Source organism: Microcaecilia unicolor, chromosome 2 (genome assembly GCF_901765095.1).
Source record: "Microcaecilia unicolor chromosome 2, aMicUni1.1, whole genome shotgun sequence".
NCBI lineage: Eukaryota > Metazoa > Chordata > Amphibia > Gymnophiona > Siphonopidae > Microcaecilia > Microcaecilia unicolor.
Genome location: NC_044032.1, coordinates 587023275 through 587041077, shown reverse-complemented (window position 1 = coordinate 587041077; position 17803 = coordinate 587023275). Strand labels below are relative to the sequence as shown.

Here is a 17803-nt window from a genome sequence, read left to right as displayed (position 1 = left end):
ATATTGGAAGTTTTAGAGCGTCATCTTGTGATATTTTTGTCTCTTTCACTATCTTTGTGTATCCTTTTTCTATTAACACTGAATTTCAGTGATGAGCTGCATCAATAGTTTCAAGTGCAACATTATTCCTCACAGCTATATATATGTTTGAGCGACCGAGTGAATATTATTTACAGTCTGTTGGGAGTCGGCATTTGCCGTGATTCTCCTTGTTGTTTATTTGAAACTCAGATATGAGATTGTTTTCTCCGCAGTTCGTCTGAATCACATGGGGTCATGTTTTGGGTGGGATTTTGGCGGACCCAGAATTTGAACATTTTTCTGGGATAATTGAACAAGATAAAAATGTCTAGAGCAACAACTGGGACATTTTTTATCTAGACCTATTTCAATCACAACTATACTATCAATAAAGCAAAATGAATGAGTCTTCCAACCTTTGATCACACATCAATATGATGAGTTATCAAGGATGTAGTTTATTAAAAGGCAAAAACACGGGACTGTGTTTCAACTTCAGAAAATCCTGCCTCAGGAGCCTTTTTGCAGATGAAATCTAAAAATGTTCTTCTTCAAAGTAAAAAAAACACAGGGAACATCCCAGAGAAAAACATACATCATGTTTGCAAATGCTGTCACTGGTCAAAAGTGCTGTAAACAGGCCACCACCTGCTACTTGAAAACCCCAAACCCACCTCCCCGCTCCCCCCGTTTTCTTTTTCTGTTGATGGCTCTCTCATTCTCCCTGTCTCCTCAGCTCGAAACCTTGGGGTCATCTTTGACTCTTCTCTCTCCTTCTCTGCTCATATCCAGCAGATTGCCAAGACCTGTCGTTTCTTTCTTTACAACATCCGTAAAATCCGCCCCTTTCTTTCCGAGCACTCTACCAAAACCCTCATCCACACCCTTGTCACCTCTGGTTTAGACTACTGCAATCTGCTTCTTGCTGGCCTCCCACTTAGTCACCTCTCCCCCCTCCAGTCGGTTCAAAACTCTGCTGCCCATCTCGTCTTCCGCCAGGGTCGCTTTACTCATACTACCCCTCTCCTCAAGACCCTTCACTGGCTCCCTATCCATTTTAGCATCCTGTTCAAACTTCTTCTACTAACCTATAAATGTACTCACTCTGCTGCTCCCCAGTATCTCTCCACACTCGTCCTTCCCTACACCCCTTCCCGTGCACTCCGCTCCATGGATAAATCCTTCTTATCTGTTCCCTTCTCCACTACTGCCAACTCCAGACTTCGCGCCTTCTGTCTCGCTGCACCCTACGCCTGGAATAAACTTCCTGAGCCCCTACGTCTTGCCTCATCCTTGGCCACCTTTAAATCTAGACTGAAAGCCCACCTCTTTAACATTGCTTTTGACTCGTAACCACTTGTAACCACTCGCCTCCACCTACCCTCCTCTCTTCCTTCCCGTTCACATTAATTGATTTGATTTGCTTACTTTATTATTTTTTTTGTCTATTAGATTGTAAGCTCTTTGAGCAGGGACTGTCTTTCTTCTATGTTTGTGCAGCGCTACGTACGACTTGTAGCGCTATAGAAATGCTAAATAGTAGTAGTAGTAGTAGTAACTGAATCATTTAGGAAATAAACACAACTTTTCAGCTCTTTTCATCCAAAAAGAACTTTAGAAAACTGACTTAGTTAAAGTTAGGTGCGGTTTATAGAATAGCACATATACCCAGGAATTGCACCTAACTTTAGGCGTGGCCGTTTGCACCAACTGAAACATGGTGCAAATGTACATGCCTATATTAGGCGTGTATCCCCTTTATTCTATAACAATGTGCATAAATGCTAGAGACGCCCCCATTCAGTCCATGACCCTCCCATTTCCATGCCCCTTTTTAAATCACATCTAAATTTACATATGGCCATTTGCACCAACTGAAACATGGTGCAAATGTACATGCCTAGATTAGGCGTGTGTCCCCTTTATTCTATAACAATGGATGTAAATGCTAGGAATGCTCCCATTCAGCCCATGATCCTCCCATTTCCGTGCCCCTATTTTTTACTTACACCTAAATTTAAGAGAATAAATTCCAATTAAACCTAATTAGTGCCAATAATTGTTGTTAAAAAGCCAATTACTGGTGCTAATTAGGTCATTATTCAATTAAATTGCACATTTACACCCTGCTCCTCTTTCATGCACAAAACATTTTCACCCCCTAAACTGTACTGTTGTCTCATTTTTTAGCATGAAATTTTAGCTGCCAAATTCAAGACCATTCCTCTAGCATTGTTAAGTTCTTCCTCATGTTATTCTACTCTATTGCAGATTTTAGTATCATCCACAAAGAGGTAAACCTTACCAGACAGCCCCTTACCCTTAGAGAACACATATTTTCTCAGCTCCTAGCAAGAACTGTAAGTGCCCGAACATGGTGATCAGTGAAGAGGAAAGAGAAAATGTGCTGTTTCTGTTCAGGCATGTAAAATAGTCCTCATTACTGGGCAAATCCTGACAGATTTCAACACACTTTAATGATTATATCTTAGTGCTTTTCTTATTTTTTTTTTTTTTTTTTTTTACCCTTATGTAAACAATCACGGAAGACAGATTTCTATTAGTGGAAATACATCAGATTCAGTCCATATCTTAACGTTATGTTTTCTTTATATCATACCTATTTATTTATTCATACAAGTTTTTTTATACCACTTACATGTTAATGGAAACTATTAAAGCAGTTCACAAATGAAATCATCATTCAAAATCTCACCCTCTCCTCGGGGCTTACCTTATCTACCCTCCCCTCATTAATAAAACCTTCCACTCTTCCTGATTACATACATTTTCCCTAAATCCTGCCCTTTCTCAACCTAACCCCTTACTACTATCAAATTTAAAAATAGATGAAGGAGGATTCAAGATAGTGGTGATACAGGTTGGCTGTTAAGAACGCTTTCCTATTAATTTTTCTAATCTTGAACATTACCTCTTATTCTTGTTTGAGCATGCCAAAGAGGAAGGGAAAGCTAAAGGGACTTCCCCTCCTGAAGCCAGAAAGTCCTCATATTCATCAGACTTCTATAACAGCCTTTGCTGTTTCTTCCCCGATATTGGGCTTCTCTGCTTCCATTACTAGGAAGAGTCCCAGATTGGAAAGCATTTCATCGCTTAGCCCAGCAGGACCAGCAACCCCTCCATTCCTTCAACCGGATGAGGTTAATATGCCGAGACTTCACTTAAAGGAAGACTTGAAGGGGAAGCAAACTTCATCTTCAGAAGCGTCAGAAAAGATTGCTGCTGTAGTTTTAACCCCACAGCCCTTTTTGGAAGGGATCCAGCATTCTTTAGCTATGGCGTCGGGAGGAAGCAACAGAGGAAGCTATTTCTACAGCATATACTAAGGATGAAATTGCTCTTTGTGCTTCTGCAATTCAGCCAATAGTGAGGCCACAAGAAATTTCGCTGGAATCAATATGGACAGCCCTTGAAACCCTGCATAAGGTCTGTACTTCTTTTGTGTCTGTTGCCTTAAACAATGCTGTGCAAATAAGAGAAGTTAAGAAAGTTACTGAAACTATTACTACTAAACAAACTAAGCTGGAAGCTGAGATGGCTAAAATACAAGAAAACCAAGCTCAGTTTACAGGAGATAGACTTTTACTTCACCGTAAAGTGGAAAATCTGGAGAACTCATTGAGAAATTTAAATTTACGAATACCTAATTTTCCATATTCGAGATTTGTTTCACCTAGAGAATTCAAAAATTCTTAAAGGAGAACTTTAAATATCCAGACAACTCTCTTCCACCTGGTCAAAAATTATACTATATGGCAATACCATTGAAATTAGAGAAAGTTCAAGAAAAACAGGATGAACAATCTCCACAAGAAACCTCACTGGATAATTTGGATGTTTCTACATTGAAAGAACAGGCGGTGGAGGAAGTTAAAACTAGAGCTACACTCTTGGTTTCCTTCATGTTCTTACAAGACAAAGAAACTTTATTGAGACTATCAAAAATCTCAACCTACCTTTCTAGGAGCATAAATTCTGATTTTCCCCAACATTTACAAATGGACTCAGGAAAGGAGGAAGAAATTTACAGGAATGAGACAAGAGGTGTTATCACTAAATGCTTTCAACTACGTTTTCCCTGTAAATGTATTCTTCTCTTTAAAGACAAGAAATATATGTTTTTTGAACCTCTCCAGTTACGCAGTTTTCTGAACTCTCAGGGTAGAAAGGGTGTAGATCCAATTGTTTAGCTAACCAAGATAAAATAGGGAAGATTACCTGTATTTTCCTTTTTATGATTTTCTTTTAGTCCAACTTCCTTTGGAATTTCATCATGAACCCTCCTAATTGTGTACTACTTAACCAAGCATTTTCTTGTGTTTTTGTGATTATTTCCTCAATTTTGATTTTTCTTAAAATCTTGGTGTTATTTCTTTCAAAGATTATTTTTCTTTGTAAATTTAATTGCATAAATAAAAAAAATAAAAAAAAATATGAAAACACAGGCACCTACCCCAGTATATCCACTATTCTGACATTATGGGTAAAGACAAGTTTTTAACTTGTAGGAGAAAATATATGCTATGTGTGTCTCCTTGAATCACAACCAATATCAAATCAAGTTGATGGAAGAGGACAGTAGTAAATAGTAAACCATATTTACTTAGCATTAGCATTCTTCCTTCATAGAAACTTTTTATTCTATATACAGTAATTGAGCAAAAGAAAAGTCATTTTCAGGTCTTTCTTATTATACCTTTGATTTAAATTTCAGACCGGGATGATACGAGGAACACATCTTGGCCTAAAGTATATGCGCACACAAAATGGAGGTGAAGGGGGTCTTATTCTTAATATGTCATCATTAGCAGGTAAGACTAATTCTTTACGTAACCATAAGAAAGTTTATCTCAACCAATTAATTCTTTCTACAGTAGTACTTGGGCATGAACCTTGTGTAACACCCCCTCCAGTGTGTTTTCTTGATTTGGGGAGGGGGGGGGGGGGTTGCCTGACAAATGTCCCTACTGGGGCCAACTCTGTTGTTCCCTCCCCCTTTATATATCTCTGGGGCCCTGATCGTTTACCCAAGGAGAAAGAGTATTAAAGGGTTGGTTTTCTTCCCTTTCCCTCAGGAACAACTACCAAATGTCAGTGAATTCAACTCTGTCAAATCTCTCACTGCTTTTCTCATCACTAAGCTCCGTCCTCTTTGACATTCTCCCACAACTACCTCAAAACCTCTCACACCTCTGTCATCTGTGATCTGCTCGCTTTGGCAGACATCACACAACTCCATTACTGAGCCAAGGAAACATCCACTGATATTTCCCTCCACAGAAACTCATCTCTCTTCTTTACGGCCTCAGTTGCATGCAGAAGTCAATTAAATACATTCACTGACAGCCTGTTTAAAGTTGCCATGTCTGTGGAATTGGACTGATTTCTGCTTCCTCCCGTGGGAATTTTTCAAAAGTCGCGGGTCACGGCTTTTTGGGCGAGTATGCCGTGTTTCACAGCCGCAGACCCGTGGGTTGGCTAAAACCTGCTGTTCACCCTCCTATTGGTCAATCTCACAAGCTGTGCTATTCATATTGCCCCAGAGTATCAGACATAAATCTGCAGCCTGATGGACCTGAGCTGCATTTTAAAAAGGCTGGTGATTAGGTATTTGCCCTACTCCAATGACCCCCAGAAGATACATTCCATAAGAACATAAGAATTGAAATACTCAGTCAGACCAGTGGTCCATCTACCCAACATCTTGCTTCCAACATTAGCCAATCTAGGTCACAAGTAACTAGCAGAATCCTAAAGAGTGAGATTTCATGCTACCAACCCAGGGGATAAGTAGTGGCTGTCCCTATGACTATGCTGTTTTTACCACATTCTCCAGCATTGGGTTCCAGAGCTTAACCATTTGTTGAGTGAAAAAATATTTTCTCCTGTGCATTTTAAAAGTACTACTTTACACTTACCCATTCTACTCTATTCAGGATTTTGTAGGCTTCTATCATATCCCCTCTCAGCCTTCTTTTCTCCAAGCTGAAGAACCCTAACCTCTTAAGTCTTATTTTCTATTACTTTCCTAATAATTCCTAACATTCTGTTTCTTTTTTTTGGCCTCCAGCAGACAATAAGCAGAAGATTTAAACATATTGTCCACGTTGACATTTAGATCTTTTTCTTGAGTGGCGACTCCTAATATGGAATCCAGCATCAAGTAGCTATGATTTGGATTATTCTTCTCAATGTGCATCACTTTGCATTTGCCCATATTAAATTTCACCTGTCATTTGGATGCCCAGTTTTCCAATTTTCCAAAGTCTTCCTGCAATTTCTCAGTCAATATATGATTTAAGGAGTTTGAATAGCTTTGTGTTATGAATTTAATCACCTTACCCATCATCCCCATTTCCAGATCATTTATAAACATTTTTAAAAAACACCAGTCCCAGTACAGATTCATGGAGCACTCCACTTTTCACCTTTCTCTATTGAGAGAAATGGTCATTTAATCTACCCCCTATTTTCTATCTTTTAAACAATTCCCAATTGACAGCAGAACTTCGCTGCTTATCCCATGGCTTTTTAATTCTTTTAGGAATCTCTCATGAGGGACTTTATTAAAACCTTTCTGAAAATCTAGATACACTGCTTCAACTGGCTTACCTTTATCCACCTGTTTATTCATGATTTCTTATCATTTCTATAGAGCTGCTAGATGTACGCAGTGCTGTACACTTGAACATGAAGAGACAGTCCTTGCTCTACAGAGCTTACAATCTAATTAGGACAGACAAACAAGACAAATAAGAGATAAGGGAATTACTAAGTTGGGGATGATAAAATAAGGGTACTGAATAAGTGAGTAAGGGTTAGGAGTTAAAAGCAGCATCGAAAAGGTGGGCTTTTAGCCTAGATTTGAAGACGGCCAGAGATGGAGCTACTCTGGGGTGTATACCATCTGGCCCAGGTAATTTTCTGCTCTTCAACTTGTCAATTTGGCTGTGTTGGTTTGTCTTTAATTTTTTTATGGTCAGGACCCTCAATATATGACACCTTTCATCACAGTGTTTGATAGGAATTATTTAAAAACTTATAGACATTTTTTGTTGCTTCAATTTCTCTCCTCCCTTGGGGTACATTATAAGACATTATTTTTGTTAAGGTTGCCTATCAAGGTGCAAAATGGGGGAACTCACTCCCAGCTTTTGTTCTTCATGAGTCCAACTATAGGATTTCCTGTAACTGTTAAAAACATGGTTGTTTTTAAAATTTGGAAAGTCTTGATCATTTGTAAGTTTTCATGTTTATATTTTGATGTAAGTTTGGGAGATTTTCCTTATTGTGTTATAAGCTGCACTGAACTATTGTATAAGGTATGTACAGCCTGTAAGCTTTACCCATAATGTAATGTAGGTTCTCGAGATTTGATTCAGTTCTTCTGTATTATGAACCTTGAACACCATTTCTAGCACAAGGAGATCTCTTCCATTTTAGTATAGGTTGAAGCAAATAATTTGTTTAGACTCTTTGCGATGGCCATGTCCTTTTACTGCTTAATGTTCTAACAGTCCCACTGATTCCATCACAAACTTTCTGTTTGTGATATACCTGAACAAATTATTACTTTGAGTTCTTCCCTGTGTGGTAATTTCTTTTCAAATTCTCTTACAGCCTTCCTTATCAATACTTTGCATCTAACTTGCCAGCACTTATGCTGCTTCTTCTTTTCTTCATTGGATACTTTTTCCACTGTTTGAAACATATTCCTTTGCCTCTAATAGCCTCTTTTACTTCATTTTTTTAACCATCTCCCATTACATATCCCCCTAAGAGCCCCCCCGCCCCCCCCCCCCATTACCCATCTTCCCTCGAATGGCATCCCCTTTCCTTCAAAGTCACCCCATCTGCCTATAGCCTCCCTCCCCAGGCCTACTTTTACAAATTTTGGGGATACAGTCACTCCTGTCTCTGCCTATGATGGGTTCAAAATGGCACTGGTGAGCTCTAGCAGTAGTCTTGCTTTACTTCCGATAGGGATCAAGCTGCCATATAAGACAAAAGGTGTTTATATGTCAGCTTGACCCCTAAATGGGGCCCTTTGTGAAGGATATATGAAAGGGGGGCTTTAAGGGGAATCTGATAAGACTGCTCTTTGAAGAGGGTGGTAGAATGTGATGGGGGGGGGCTTCATGGGAAGGGGAGTTTAGGCATTATTGCCTGGCCCCTTTATGAAGTGGCTTGTTTCTCCCAACCAGGAAAAGTATTGGCTGCTTATAGCTGGCATTATTTTTCCAAGAATAACACAACTTGCAGTGTTCACCGAAAGTTGTGTTATATAATTTACATGATAAAATGAAATGTGTTATGGCTGTGATGCCCCTTATAGCCCTAATTTCCGAACTCTGGAAGAGCTACTCTGCCCTAATGATGTATGTTGACCCCAGCCATTTGTGTGCCTGATTAGTCCTGCTGTCTACAAAAAACATCCGTTACAGGTGAGGAACGATTCTTAACCAATGCATCTGAATTAATTTTCTGAAAACTGACAGACTAGAAGGGATTTGCATTAAGAACATTACAATCAGGACAGAAATATTAGTGGATTTTTGAAGAAATAACAAGTGATTTCACATAAAAATGACTTTTGGGGTAGTTTCCAAAGATGTGCAAATGGAAAGTCCATTGATAAATTTACCTATGGATTTTATACCATTTTTCAAATTTGCACTAGATTTTTCTCTAGGTAGTATATCCAATCAAAGCAAAGAAGACAGTTTTGAAAATGCTTGTAAAAGTTTCCAGTTACCACAAAGTAATCGCCTACATTACCACATAGGAACTGCAAAGCTTCTGTGTTAATTGTTGGGGTATTCCAAGTGTCTGCCCATGCAGTTAATGCAGAAAAAAACCCCATTTTGCATTCATTAAGAACCTTACAGATAATATGGTTGTACTTAATGTCACCTACTGAGGTACCATTTCTCACGGCTCTGTGTAGCTCCAGCCCTGACCCCGCTGGAGTTACCAGGGAGGCCTGTGTGACAGCATCTTCCTGGCATTCTGTGCCCATACACACCCTCCTAGGGTGCCGCAGTCTGCTGGATATAGGGCTAGTGGTGGGACATTGGGGGGTGGTGCATTTGGGTGTCATGCTGGGACTGAGCACTTTTAAAGGAGCTCAGTCCCACCCACTGGCATAGCAAGGGCGGGGCGGTGGGTGCGGTCTGCCCCAGGTACACGCTGCTGGAGGGTGCAGAGAGCAGCCGCGCACCTGTCGACTCCGCTGGTTCCCTGCGCCCTCTGCCCCAGAACAGGTTTCTTCCTGCTCTCTGCACCCTCCAGCAGCCAAGAATGCACCCGGGGGGGGGGGGGGGGTTGATGCGCCAGGGAGGGGGGTGTCATTGCGCCGCTGCTCCCGGGGGGGGCACAGCGGTGATCCGCCCCAGGTGGCAGCCGACCTAGGATCGCTACTGGTCCCACCTTGTGTGCATTCGCAACTGGTTCCTCCTGGTTTCTGCTATGCCAAGTTCCACTTGTCTCCTGGTTCCTGCTTGCAAAGTCCAGCTTGTCTCCTGGTTCCTGCTTTGCCAAGTTCCTGCTTTGCTGCTGGTTCCCACCTTGACAAGCTTCAGCCTTATCTCCTAGCTTCTTTCTGTGCCAAGCTCTTGTCCTGCCTCCTCTCCTTCCACTCCAGAAGTGACCTGTCTGCTGTGGCCGGGAATCTGGCTGTGATCCTAGGGCTCACCATCCAGCAGTAATGGTTAATATCATGAGTTACTTGCAAGATGCAGTCTACACCCAGTTCCCTATCCATTCCCTTACACAGTTAACAAATTAAGGAGGGAATTATATTTAGGTGCCAAAGATATGCATAAATGACCAGAATACCATCATATACATATGTATGTGTGCACATATCTGTGTAAATACCAACATTTCAACACTGCACTATTCTATATAATGGCACCTAAATGTGATGGCTCCTCATTTGAAGTTCGGCATATGCATGGGCGAAGTCTGGGTGAAACGTGGGTGGGGCATACAGTTACATATCTAAATTATAGAATACTATAATTTAGGAAAAGATTTTTTTAGCATCTAGGTGCGAGCATTTACATCTGCTCTATGGCTGGTGTAAGTGGTCATGCCTAAAATAAACACATGCATTTGTCAAGCTATGCTAGTATTCTATAAAGAAAAGTAGGTGCCTACTTTCCTTTATAGAATAGCTAAAAAAAAATGACCTGGTCCTTCTTGATGCTTTAAAATAGGTATCCCTTTATAGAATTACCCTCCAGGCTACCCCCTAACAACACACACTTGGGAACAGTAAAAGATGAGTATCAGGAGAACAGGACAATATCTGTCTTTGAAGAATTCAGTTTCAGACCATTTGTAGCTAACCAGTCTGCTATTTTATCTGGTTTATGGGAAAGAATTGGAGTCATATTTTAATATTTTGTCTAATTTTCCTTTATTTAAGAGAAATTTGAAGACCATGCTTTTTAGGAAGTTTTTTTGATGTGATTTCCCAAGGGCATGATTTGGATATTCTTTTCAGTTTTGTAAACTGCTTTGAACTTTATGGTATTAGTGGTATAGAAATATAGTACAATGTTATGTAATATTTCAAGGGGGAGCCCATACAAAGACATTTTCCAGGGGAAAAAAAAGCTGAATATCATCTGCATGTTTGAAGAATATCTTTCTTAGGGACTGAATGAGAAGGGCAAGAGAGATTAGAAAAATATTGAAAAAGGACAGATCCTCTTACAATGCATTTATGAAGAGGCAGAGTAGAAGCCAGACCAAAAGACTCTGAGTAATCTAAGCCCCAAGTAGGACTGAAACCAGTGGAGAATGGCACCTGAGAGTTGGAGAGAGTCTCTGAAGAAGAAGAGAATGATCAATGAGATCAAAAGCAGCTGAGAGACCAAGGCTCAGAAGGAGAATCTCCTGACTCTTTTCTAGCTTGATCTAAACAGAATCCAGCAGTGCCCACTCAGTGCTGTAGTGATGGTAGAAGCCTATTTGCTTTGGATGTATGTACAAGATTAATTGTTTAGCTACAAGTTTCTCAGTGACTTTGGATATTATGGAAACTTAAAAATTGGATTAGAAGAAAAAGTTGGGTCAGCTTTTGTGTTCCTCAGACAGGAGTAAATGACAACTTGTTTCTAAGCAGAGGGGAAATGACCAGTCCTGAGACTTGTGGTGACAATGGAGTGGAGATTAGGGAGGAAAGCAAGAAGAAAGTTCTTAAGTACATGAGTAATAGGAGGATCAGTAGGGGCAGTGGAAGACTGTATCCCAGAGACCACTTTCCTAACTTCCATAGTATTGGGAATATTGAACGAATAAAACCCACCACTCAGAGTAGGATACTGCATGGATTACAGTTCCAAATCAGAAGAAAGGGGAGTAGTGGATACAATGAAGGAGGGGTAGTTACTTTGCAAGCAAATGCTGCAGATAACAAATGAGCAGTAAGACTGGTAGGCACTGATGATACAGACAAGGGATCACTCAATTTTTTGACCATGCAAAAAATACAAGAAGAATTAGGGTCTTGGTTGAGTAGAGAAAGGAAGTAATCCTTTTTCACTGTTTCCTATTCAGTAGGAGCTGAAAGGGCTTTGAGTTTAGCCAGGAGTGTAACATGCTGGGACTTACTTCAATAACATCCAAGCCGATAAAGCTGTTGTTTCATTAAGTGCAGACCATAGTGGAACTAAGGGTAGGATTACTTAGAGGATGGGGTGAGTTCCTGGATTGGGGCAGCCCTATCTAATGCAGATTGCAATGTAGATTGCCAAATATCCACCAGATAGGACCAAAGGAGGGAGTCATAGTTCTCAGAAAAAGAATTACAGCAGGATATGAAAGAATCAAGGATTAGGCCAACAGTATTCCTAAATTTCTTAGTGATAGGATGAGTCTGATGAAAAGAAAAGCAGTAGCAAAATAGAGGGAATTCACAGTACAGGAAAGCAAGCAAACCAGGAAAAAGGTGCCATTTTAGCTGCTCTATGTTATGTGCAGCATTTTTTGAGTGACTTGAGTAAAGCTGTTTCCAGCTCACATTGTGAATGCCTTATTTATGGCTATTAGCAGTATTTCACTCAAAATTTCTTACAATGGCTGACCTCTGACACAGATGTTTATGCCAAAACATGGCCCATGTCATGTCCCTCATTAAAGATGTGTGGGTTACTCATTCTTGAAGGTCCTTGATGCTTTTTTCTTGTTTGATGAGAAGAAAACAGTTTCATAGGCCACTGACATGAAATACGACAATGATCAGACCAGGGGATAGCAACAGAGTAGATGGTATTGAAAGGTGACAATGTGGTGAACGGGACAATAAAGAGATCCAGAATTTGGCCTGCAGCGTGGGTGGGGTTTTAAGTAAGTGGCCTAAAGTCATGCCAAAAGGACAGGAAATCTTGTGAGAGGTCACTTTATGGATCTGATATCTGGAGGTTGAAGTTCCCCAAGAGACTAACGAGTGAAGAGTTGGGAGGTGACATAGGAGCCGACTCTGTGGGTGCTGTGGGTGCTTGAGCACCCTCAATATTGAGAAAATTCCTTGTATGTGTCCAGGAAGGGGTTATTTCCACTGGGCTTAGCACCCCCAACAATTTTTAAAAGTTGGCTCCTATGGGAGGTGAGATGAGGAATCATATAGAGTTTGCAGAGATAACTGAGATACTGGTGCAGGAAGATAAGCCAGAGAGAAGAGCAATGCTTGAGCCCTGTAGGCAGAAAGATAATCAATCAAATACTGAATTGGTGTAAGATATAGGGGGATGAATAGAAAATGTATTGGCATACCCCTTCTCCAACATGAGTGGAATATATAAAGTGATAGTTAAGGGGCAGGTTGGGTGGAGGTAGCAGATGTCAGCCTCAGAAAGCCACATTTCAGTAAGACAAAGCATATCCAAATGGGAATCTGTATTGAGGTTTTAAACTACGTGATGTTTATTTATTTATTTGTTACATTTGCATCCCACATTTTCCCACCTATTTGAAGGCTCAATGTGGCTTACATAGTACCGGAGAGGTGTTTGCAGACTCCGGTGAGAACAAATACAAAGTGATGTTATGTTAAGATAAAGTTCATGGTGCAATGATCATACATTTGAGAGTCCTATGGTCAAAGGGGAGGCAGATGATTGAGTGATGGTGGAATGAGTACCAGGAGAAACATGAGAGACAGGAATTAATACCAAGGATCTTATATTCCAACAAGCAGAATGAGGCTATGGGGTTGGATATCAGTAGCTCCAAATAACAAGAATATGCAAGCCCATCACCTGAGTCAGGGTTAAGGGAGCCAGATAAGTAAAATACACTGGGGCAAAGTAACTAAATAGCACACTCAGAACACACAATGGAATACAACATGCACATTAACTCCCAGATTCTATAAATGGTGTCCAAATTTAGATGCTCATAATTGCATACAATCTTGAGATCTATATGCAAATAAATTAGTTAATGAGCCATTAACAATCAATAATTGGCTATTAACAATGAATTATTGATATTACTTTATTCTAATTTGGATTTACATGTGGATATGGCTGTGCATAACATAGCAAAAAAAAAAAAATAAAAGATATGCATATTTCCCAGACTGACACATTGCAATCCCTAAAGATATAAAATATTACTTTCTTTTCTACTGTTGTAATCCAAGCATTTTATCTTTCTTATAGGACTGTTCCTTGTATCAGTCTTCTAAATTATTTTTCCAGGGTCTCTTTTCCAATTTTTCTCTCTCTCCTGTCTTCCTCCCTTTCTTCTATACTGTTTGACCCAAATCTTCCATTTCATCTTTTTTTCCCCCCATTTCTGTCTTCTTTTCTTCCCCACTCATCATTCTCCATCATTCTCCAGTTCTCCAATTCTCACTGTCCTTCATCTTCTTTCTCAACTTTCTGATGTGCACAGCCAATAAAAGTTTGGTTGATCATAATTTTAAACTGTTTTTTTGATTCCAAATGAATGTTTTTTTTAAATAGTTTTTTTTCACACATTTGTGATTTTTGTGCATATTATCCCCCAGATCCTATATATGCTGCTGAAAATTATATGGCGTTTTGCCTCATGTACCTTGCCATATGATTCCCCAAGGCAGTTGCCCCACTCTGCGCCTCTTGGTAAAAATCAGTAAGCAGTAAATGCTGAGAAGCCCATTATACACCTATGGGCATCTCAGCATTTACCACCAGCTGATTTTTACTGCGAGCTAAAAATGCTAGCTCAGCTTTGTAAAAGGCTCCCTTAAAGTTTCTGTTTCTTTTGTTGCCTTTCAGAAAAAAAAAAAAGGATAATCAAGTGTTGCACAATCTAAAGTTACATATTTGAGTGTTCTGTTTCAAAATAATCTGACTCCTTGTAGGGCTTATTTGGGTGCCTACATCAAGTAAAGATCTGCTTCTGGGTATATTTGTCATGTCAAGTTTTGTTGTACTCATTCATTTTACTATATATTTGAGTACTGAGATCACTTTTTAATTTTTGGTTGAATTCTCTTTTAGGGCAATTCTAACAGAATTGCTCACTGATTTGATGACATGTCCCCAAAAATAGACCAAAAAGCAAAGTATTCACTGGTGACTTCTGTACACAAAATTATGTTCTATAGAAAGAAGATAACTATATAATATGGGGGTTATTCTAGAAGCTTTATTCATAATTTCCACATTAAAATTTCCAAGTGTAGACAACAACAGATCCGATTCATTCTTCAAATGTGTTACAAAACAAAACCCACTGTGAATCTTGCATATGCACACTGACATACAACTGTACTCCTATAGGCAAGATTCACAGTGGGTTTTGTTTTGTAACACATTAAAATTTCAACATTTAAACATATGTAATCCTGAGCACACCTCCAGCTCAGCTTTCCACCTCCCAGGGTTTCACACTTTACCCTAAGACCAGGGTCGCACAAATGATACTTCTGCACACACACACTCTCCCACTGGTTGGATCACTCAAGTAGGGCGCAGGCCAGGGCTGGAATAAATTTGGAAGTCAGAGGGTACTCTTTCTCTGGGCACTCTCACTGAAAGATTAGTCAGCAGTCTCAGTATTGAATTTCAACTTGCTTCACTAACAGAAAGTTGAAAAACAGTTCATAAATGTGTCAACTTGGTCTGTACAATTTAGGGTGTTTTTCTTAGATAGTCAGCATAGCGCAAAACATAGTCTCCACATGACATCAGGGCATTCAAGCCCAGAGATCAGTTTCCTCTATTTGCAAACCAAACCAATGTACTTGGTAATCTCCACTAAACTCTCAGTCCACAATCATCTCCATATAATCTCTTCTGTTATTCTTTATTCCATCCAGGAACAGGAGTCATTTGCATGTGCAATCAAAGTCCTGCCAAAAGTGAGGCACTCCCACACCTACTTCTAGATGGGATTTATTGTCCCCCAAGCACTCATTCTTGTTCGAGAACTCCCTGCAAGCACCCGCTATCATGTTGCAGAGGCTTTCAATTGCCACACACTGCCTTGATACCCAGGACTTCCGCCTGGGTGCTATGGGTCTTGGCGGGGGTGGGCTACTAAAAGTCTGAATTTTCTCCATGCAATGCCTTTTATTACTTCTTGGACCTGCCCCCTAGGGCTGTGATTTGTTCTGATTCTCCCTCCAGACTGTCAGTGTCAGCTCTGTTTCCTTAGTGACCAATCTGAAAATCCTTCCTCCCATCCTCCAAGCAGGGGCATTTTCAGAGGGGGTCACTCATATAAATAGTAACAAAGTAACATAGTATATGATGGCAGAAAAAGACCTGCATGGTCCATCCAGTCTGCCCAAGAAGATAAATTCATATGTGCTACTTTTTTATTTGTACTGTCCTCTTCAGTGCACAGACCGTAAAAGTCTGGCCAGCCCTATCCCCGCCTCCCAACCACCAGCTCTGGCACAGACCCTATAAGTCTGCCCAGCACTATCCCCACCTCCAAACTACCAGTCCCGCCTCCCACCACCAGCTCTGGCACAGACCGTATAAGTCTGCCCAGCACTATCCCCGCAGCCCAGCCCCGGCACAGACCGTATAAGTCTGCCCAGCACTAGTCCCGCCTCCTAACCACCAGCCCTAGCACAGACCGTATAAGTCTGCCCAGCACTAGCCCTGCCTCCCAACCACCAGCTCTGCCACCCATTCTAGGCTAAGCTCCTGAGGATCTCTTCCTTCTGCACAGGATTCCTTTATGTTTATCCCACGCATGTTTGAATTCCGTTACCGTTTTCATCTCCACCACCTCCCGCGGAAGGGAATTCCAAGCATCCACCACCCTCTCCGTGAAAAAATACTTCCTGACATTCTTCTTGAGTCTGCCCCCCTTCAATCTCATTTCATGCCCTCTCGTTCTACCGCCTTCCCATCTCCGGAAAAGGTTCGTTTGCGGATTAATACCTTTCAAATATTTGAACGTCTGTATCATATCACCCCTGTTTCTTCTTTCCTCCAAGGTATACATGTTCAGGTCCGCAAGTCTCTCCTCATACGTCTTGTAACGCAAATCCCATACCATCCTCGTAGCTTTTCTTTGCACCGCTTCAATTCTTTTTACATCCTTAGCAAGATACGGCCTCCAAAACTGAACACAATACTCCAGGTGGGGCCTCACCAATGACTTGTACAGGGGCATCAACACCTCTTTTCTTCTGCTGGTCACACCTCTCTCTATACAGCCTAGTAACCTTCTAGCTACGGCCACCGCCTTGTCACACTGTTTCATCGCCTTCAGATCCTCAGATACTATAACCCCAAGATCCCTCTCCCCATCCGTACCTAGCAGACTCTCACCGCCTAACACATACACCTCTCTTGGATTTCTACTCCCTAAGTGCATCACTTTGCATTTCTTCACATTGAATTTTAATTGCCAAACCTTAGACCATTCTTCTAGCTTTTTCAGATCCTTTTTCATGTTTTCCACTCCCTCCGGGGTGTCCACTGTGTTACAAATCTTAGCATCATCCGCAAATAGGCAAACTTTACCTTCTAACCCTTCAGCAATGCCACTCACAAATATATTGAAGAGAATCGGCCCCAGCACCGATCCCTGAGGCACTCCACTACTTACCTTTCCCTCCTCCGAGCGAACTCCATTCACCACCACCCTCTGGCGCCTGTCCGTCAACCAGTTCCTAATCCAGTTCACCTCCTATGGGGAACCGTGTCAAAAGCCTTGCTGAAATCTAAGTAGATTACGTCTATAGCACGTCCACGGTTCAATTCTCCGGTCACCCAATCAAAGAATTCAATGAGATTCGTTTGGCACGATTTCCCTTTGGTAAAACCATGTTATCTCGGATCTTGAAACTCATTTTCTTCCAGGAAATTCACTATCCTTTCCTTCAGCATCGCTTCCATTACTTTTCCAATAATCGAAGTGAGGCTTACAGGCCTGTAGTTTCCAGCTTCTTCCCTATCACCACTTTTGTGAAGAGGGACCACCTCCGCTGTTCTCCAATCCCTCGGAACCTCTCCCATTTCTAAGGATTTATTAAACAAATCTTTAAGAGGACCTGCCAGAACCTATCTGAGCTCCCTCAATATCCTGGGGTGGATCCCATCTGGTCCCATGGTTTTGTCCACCTTTAGTTTTTATAGCTGTTGGTACACACTCTCTTCCATGAACGGTGCTATATCCACTCCATTCTCAAATGAACTTTTATTTACGCATGGATGTTCATAATATGTTGAAACAGCAAGGGGGCATATTGAGGGTTTAGTTTGATTATGGCCTTGGTGAATTAAAAATCACATGCATT

The 17803-nt window shown here is 40.9% G+C and overlaps 1 protein-coding gene across 1 annotated transcript in view; it reads left to right on the top strand.

Annotated features, from left to right (window-relative positions):
- LOC115462204 (15-hydroxyprostaglandin dehydrogenase [NAD(+)]-like) overlaps positions 1-17803 on the top strand; it is a 101485-nt gene that overhangs the window by 39606 nt on the left and 44076 nt on the right. Inside the window, exon 5 of the mRNA XM_030192219.1 lies at positions 4757-4853. Within this exon, the coding sequence (XP_030048079.1) occupies positions 4757-4853 (97 nt within the window). The remainder of the gene's footprint in view (positions 1-4756; positions 4854-17803) is intronic.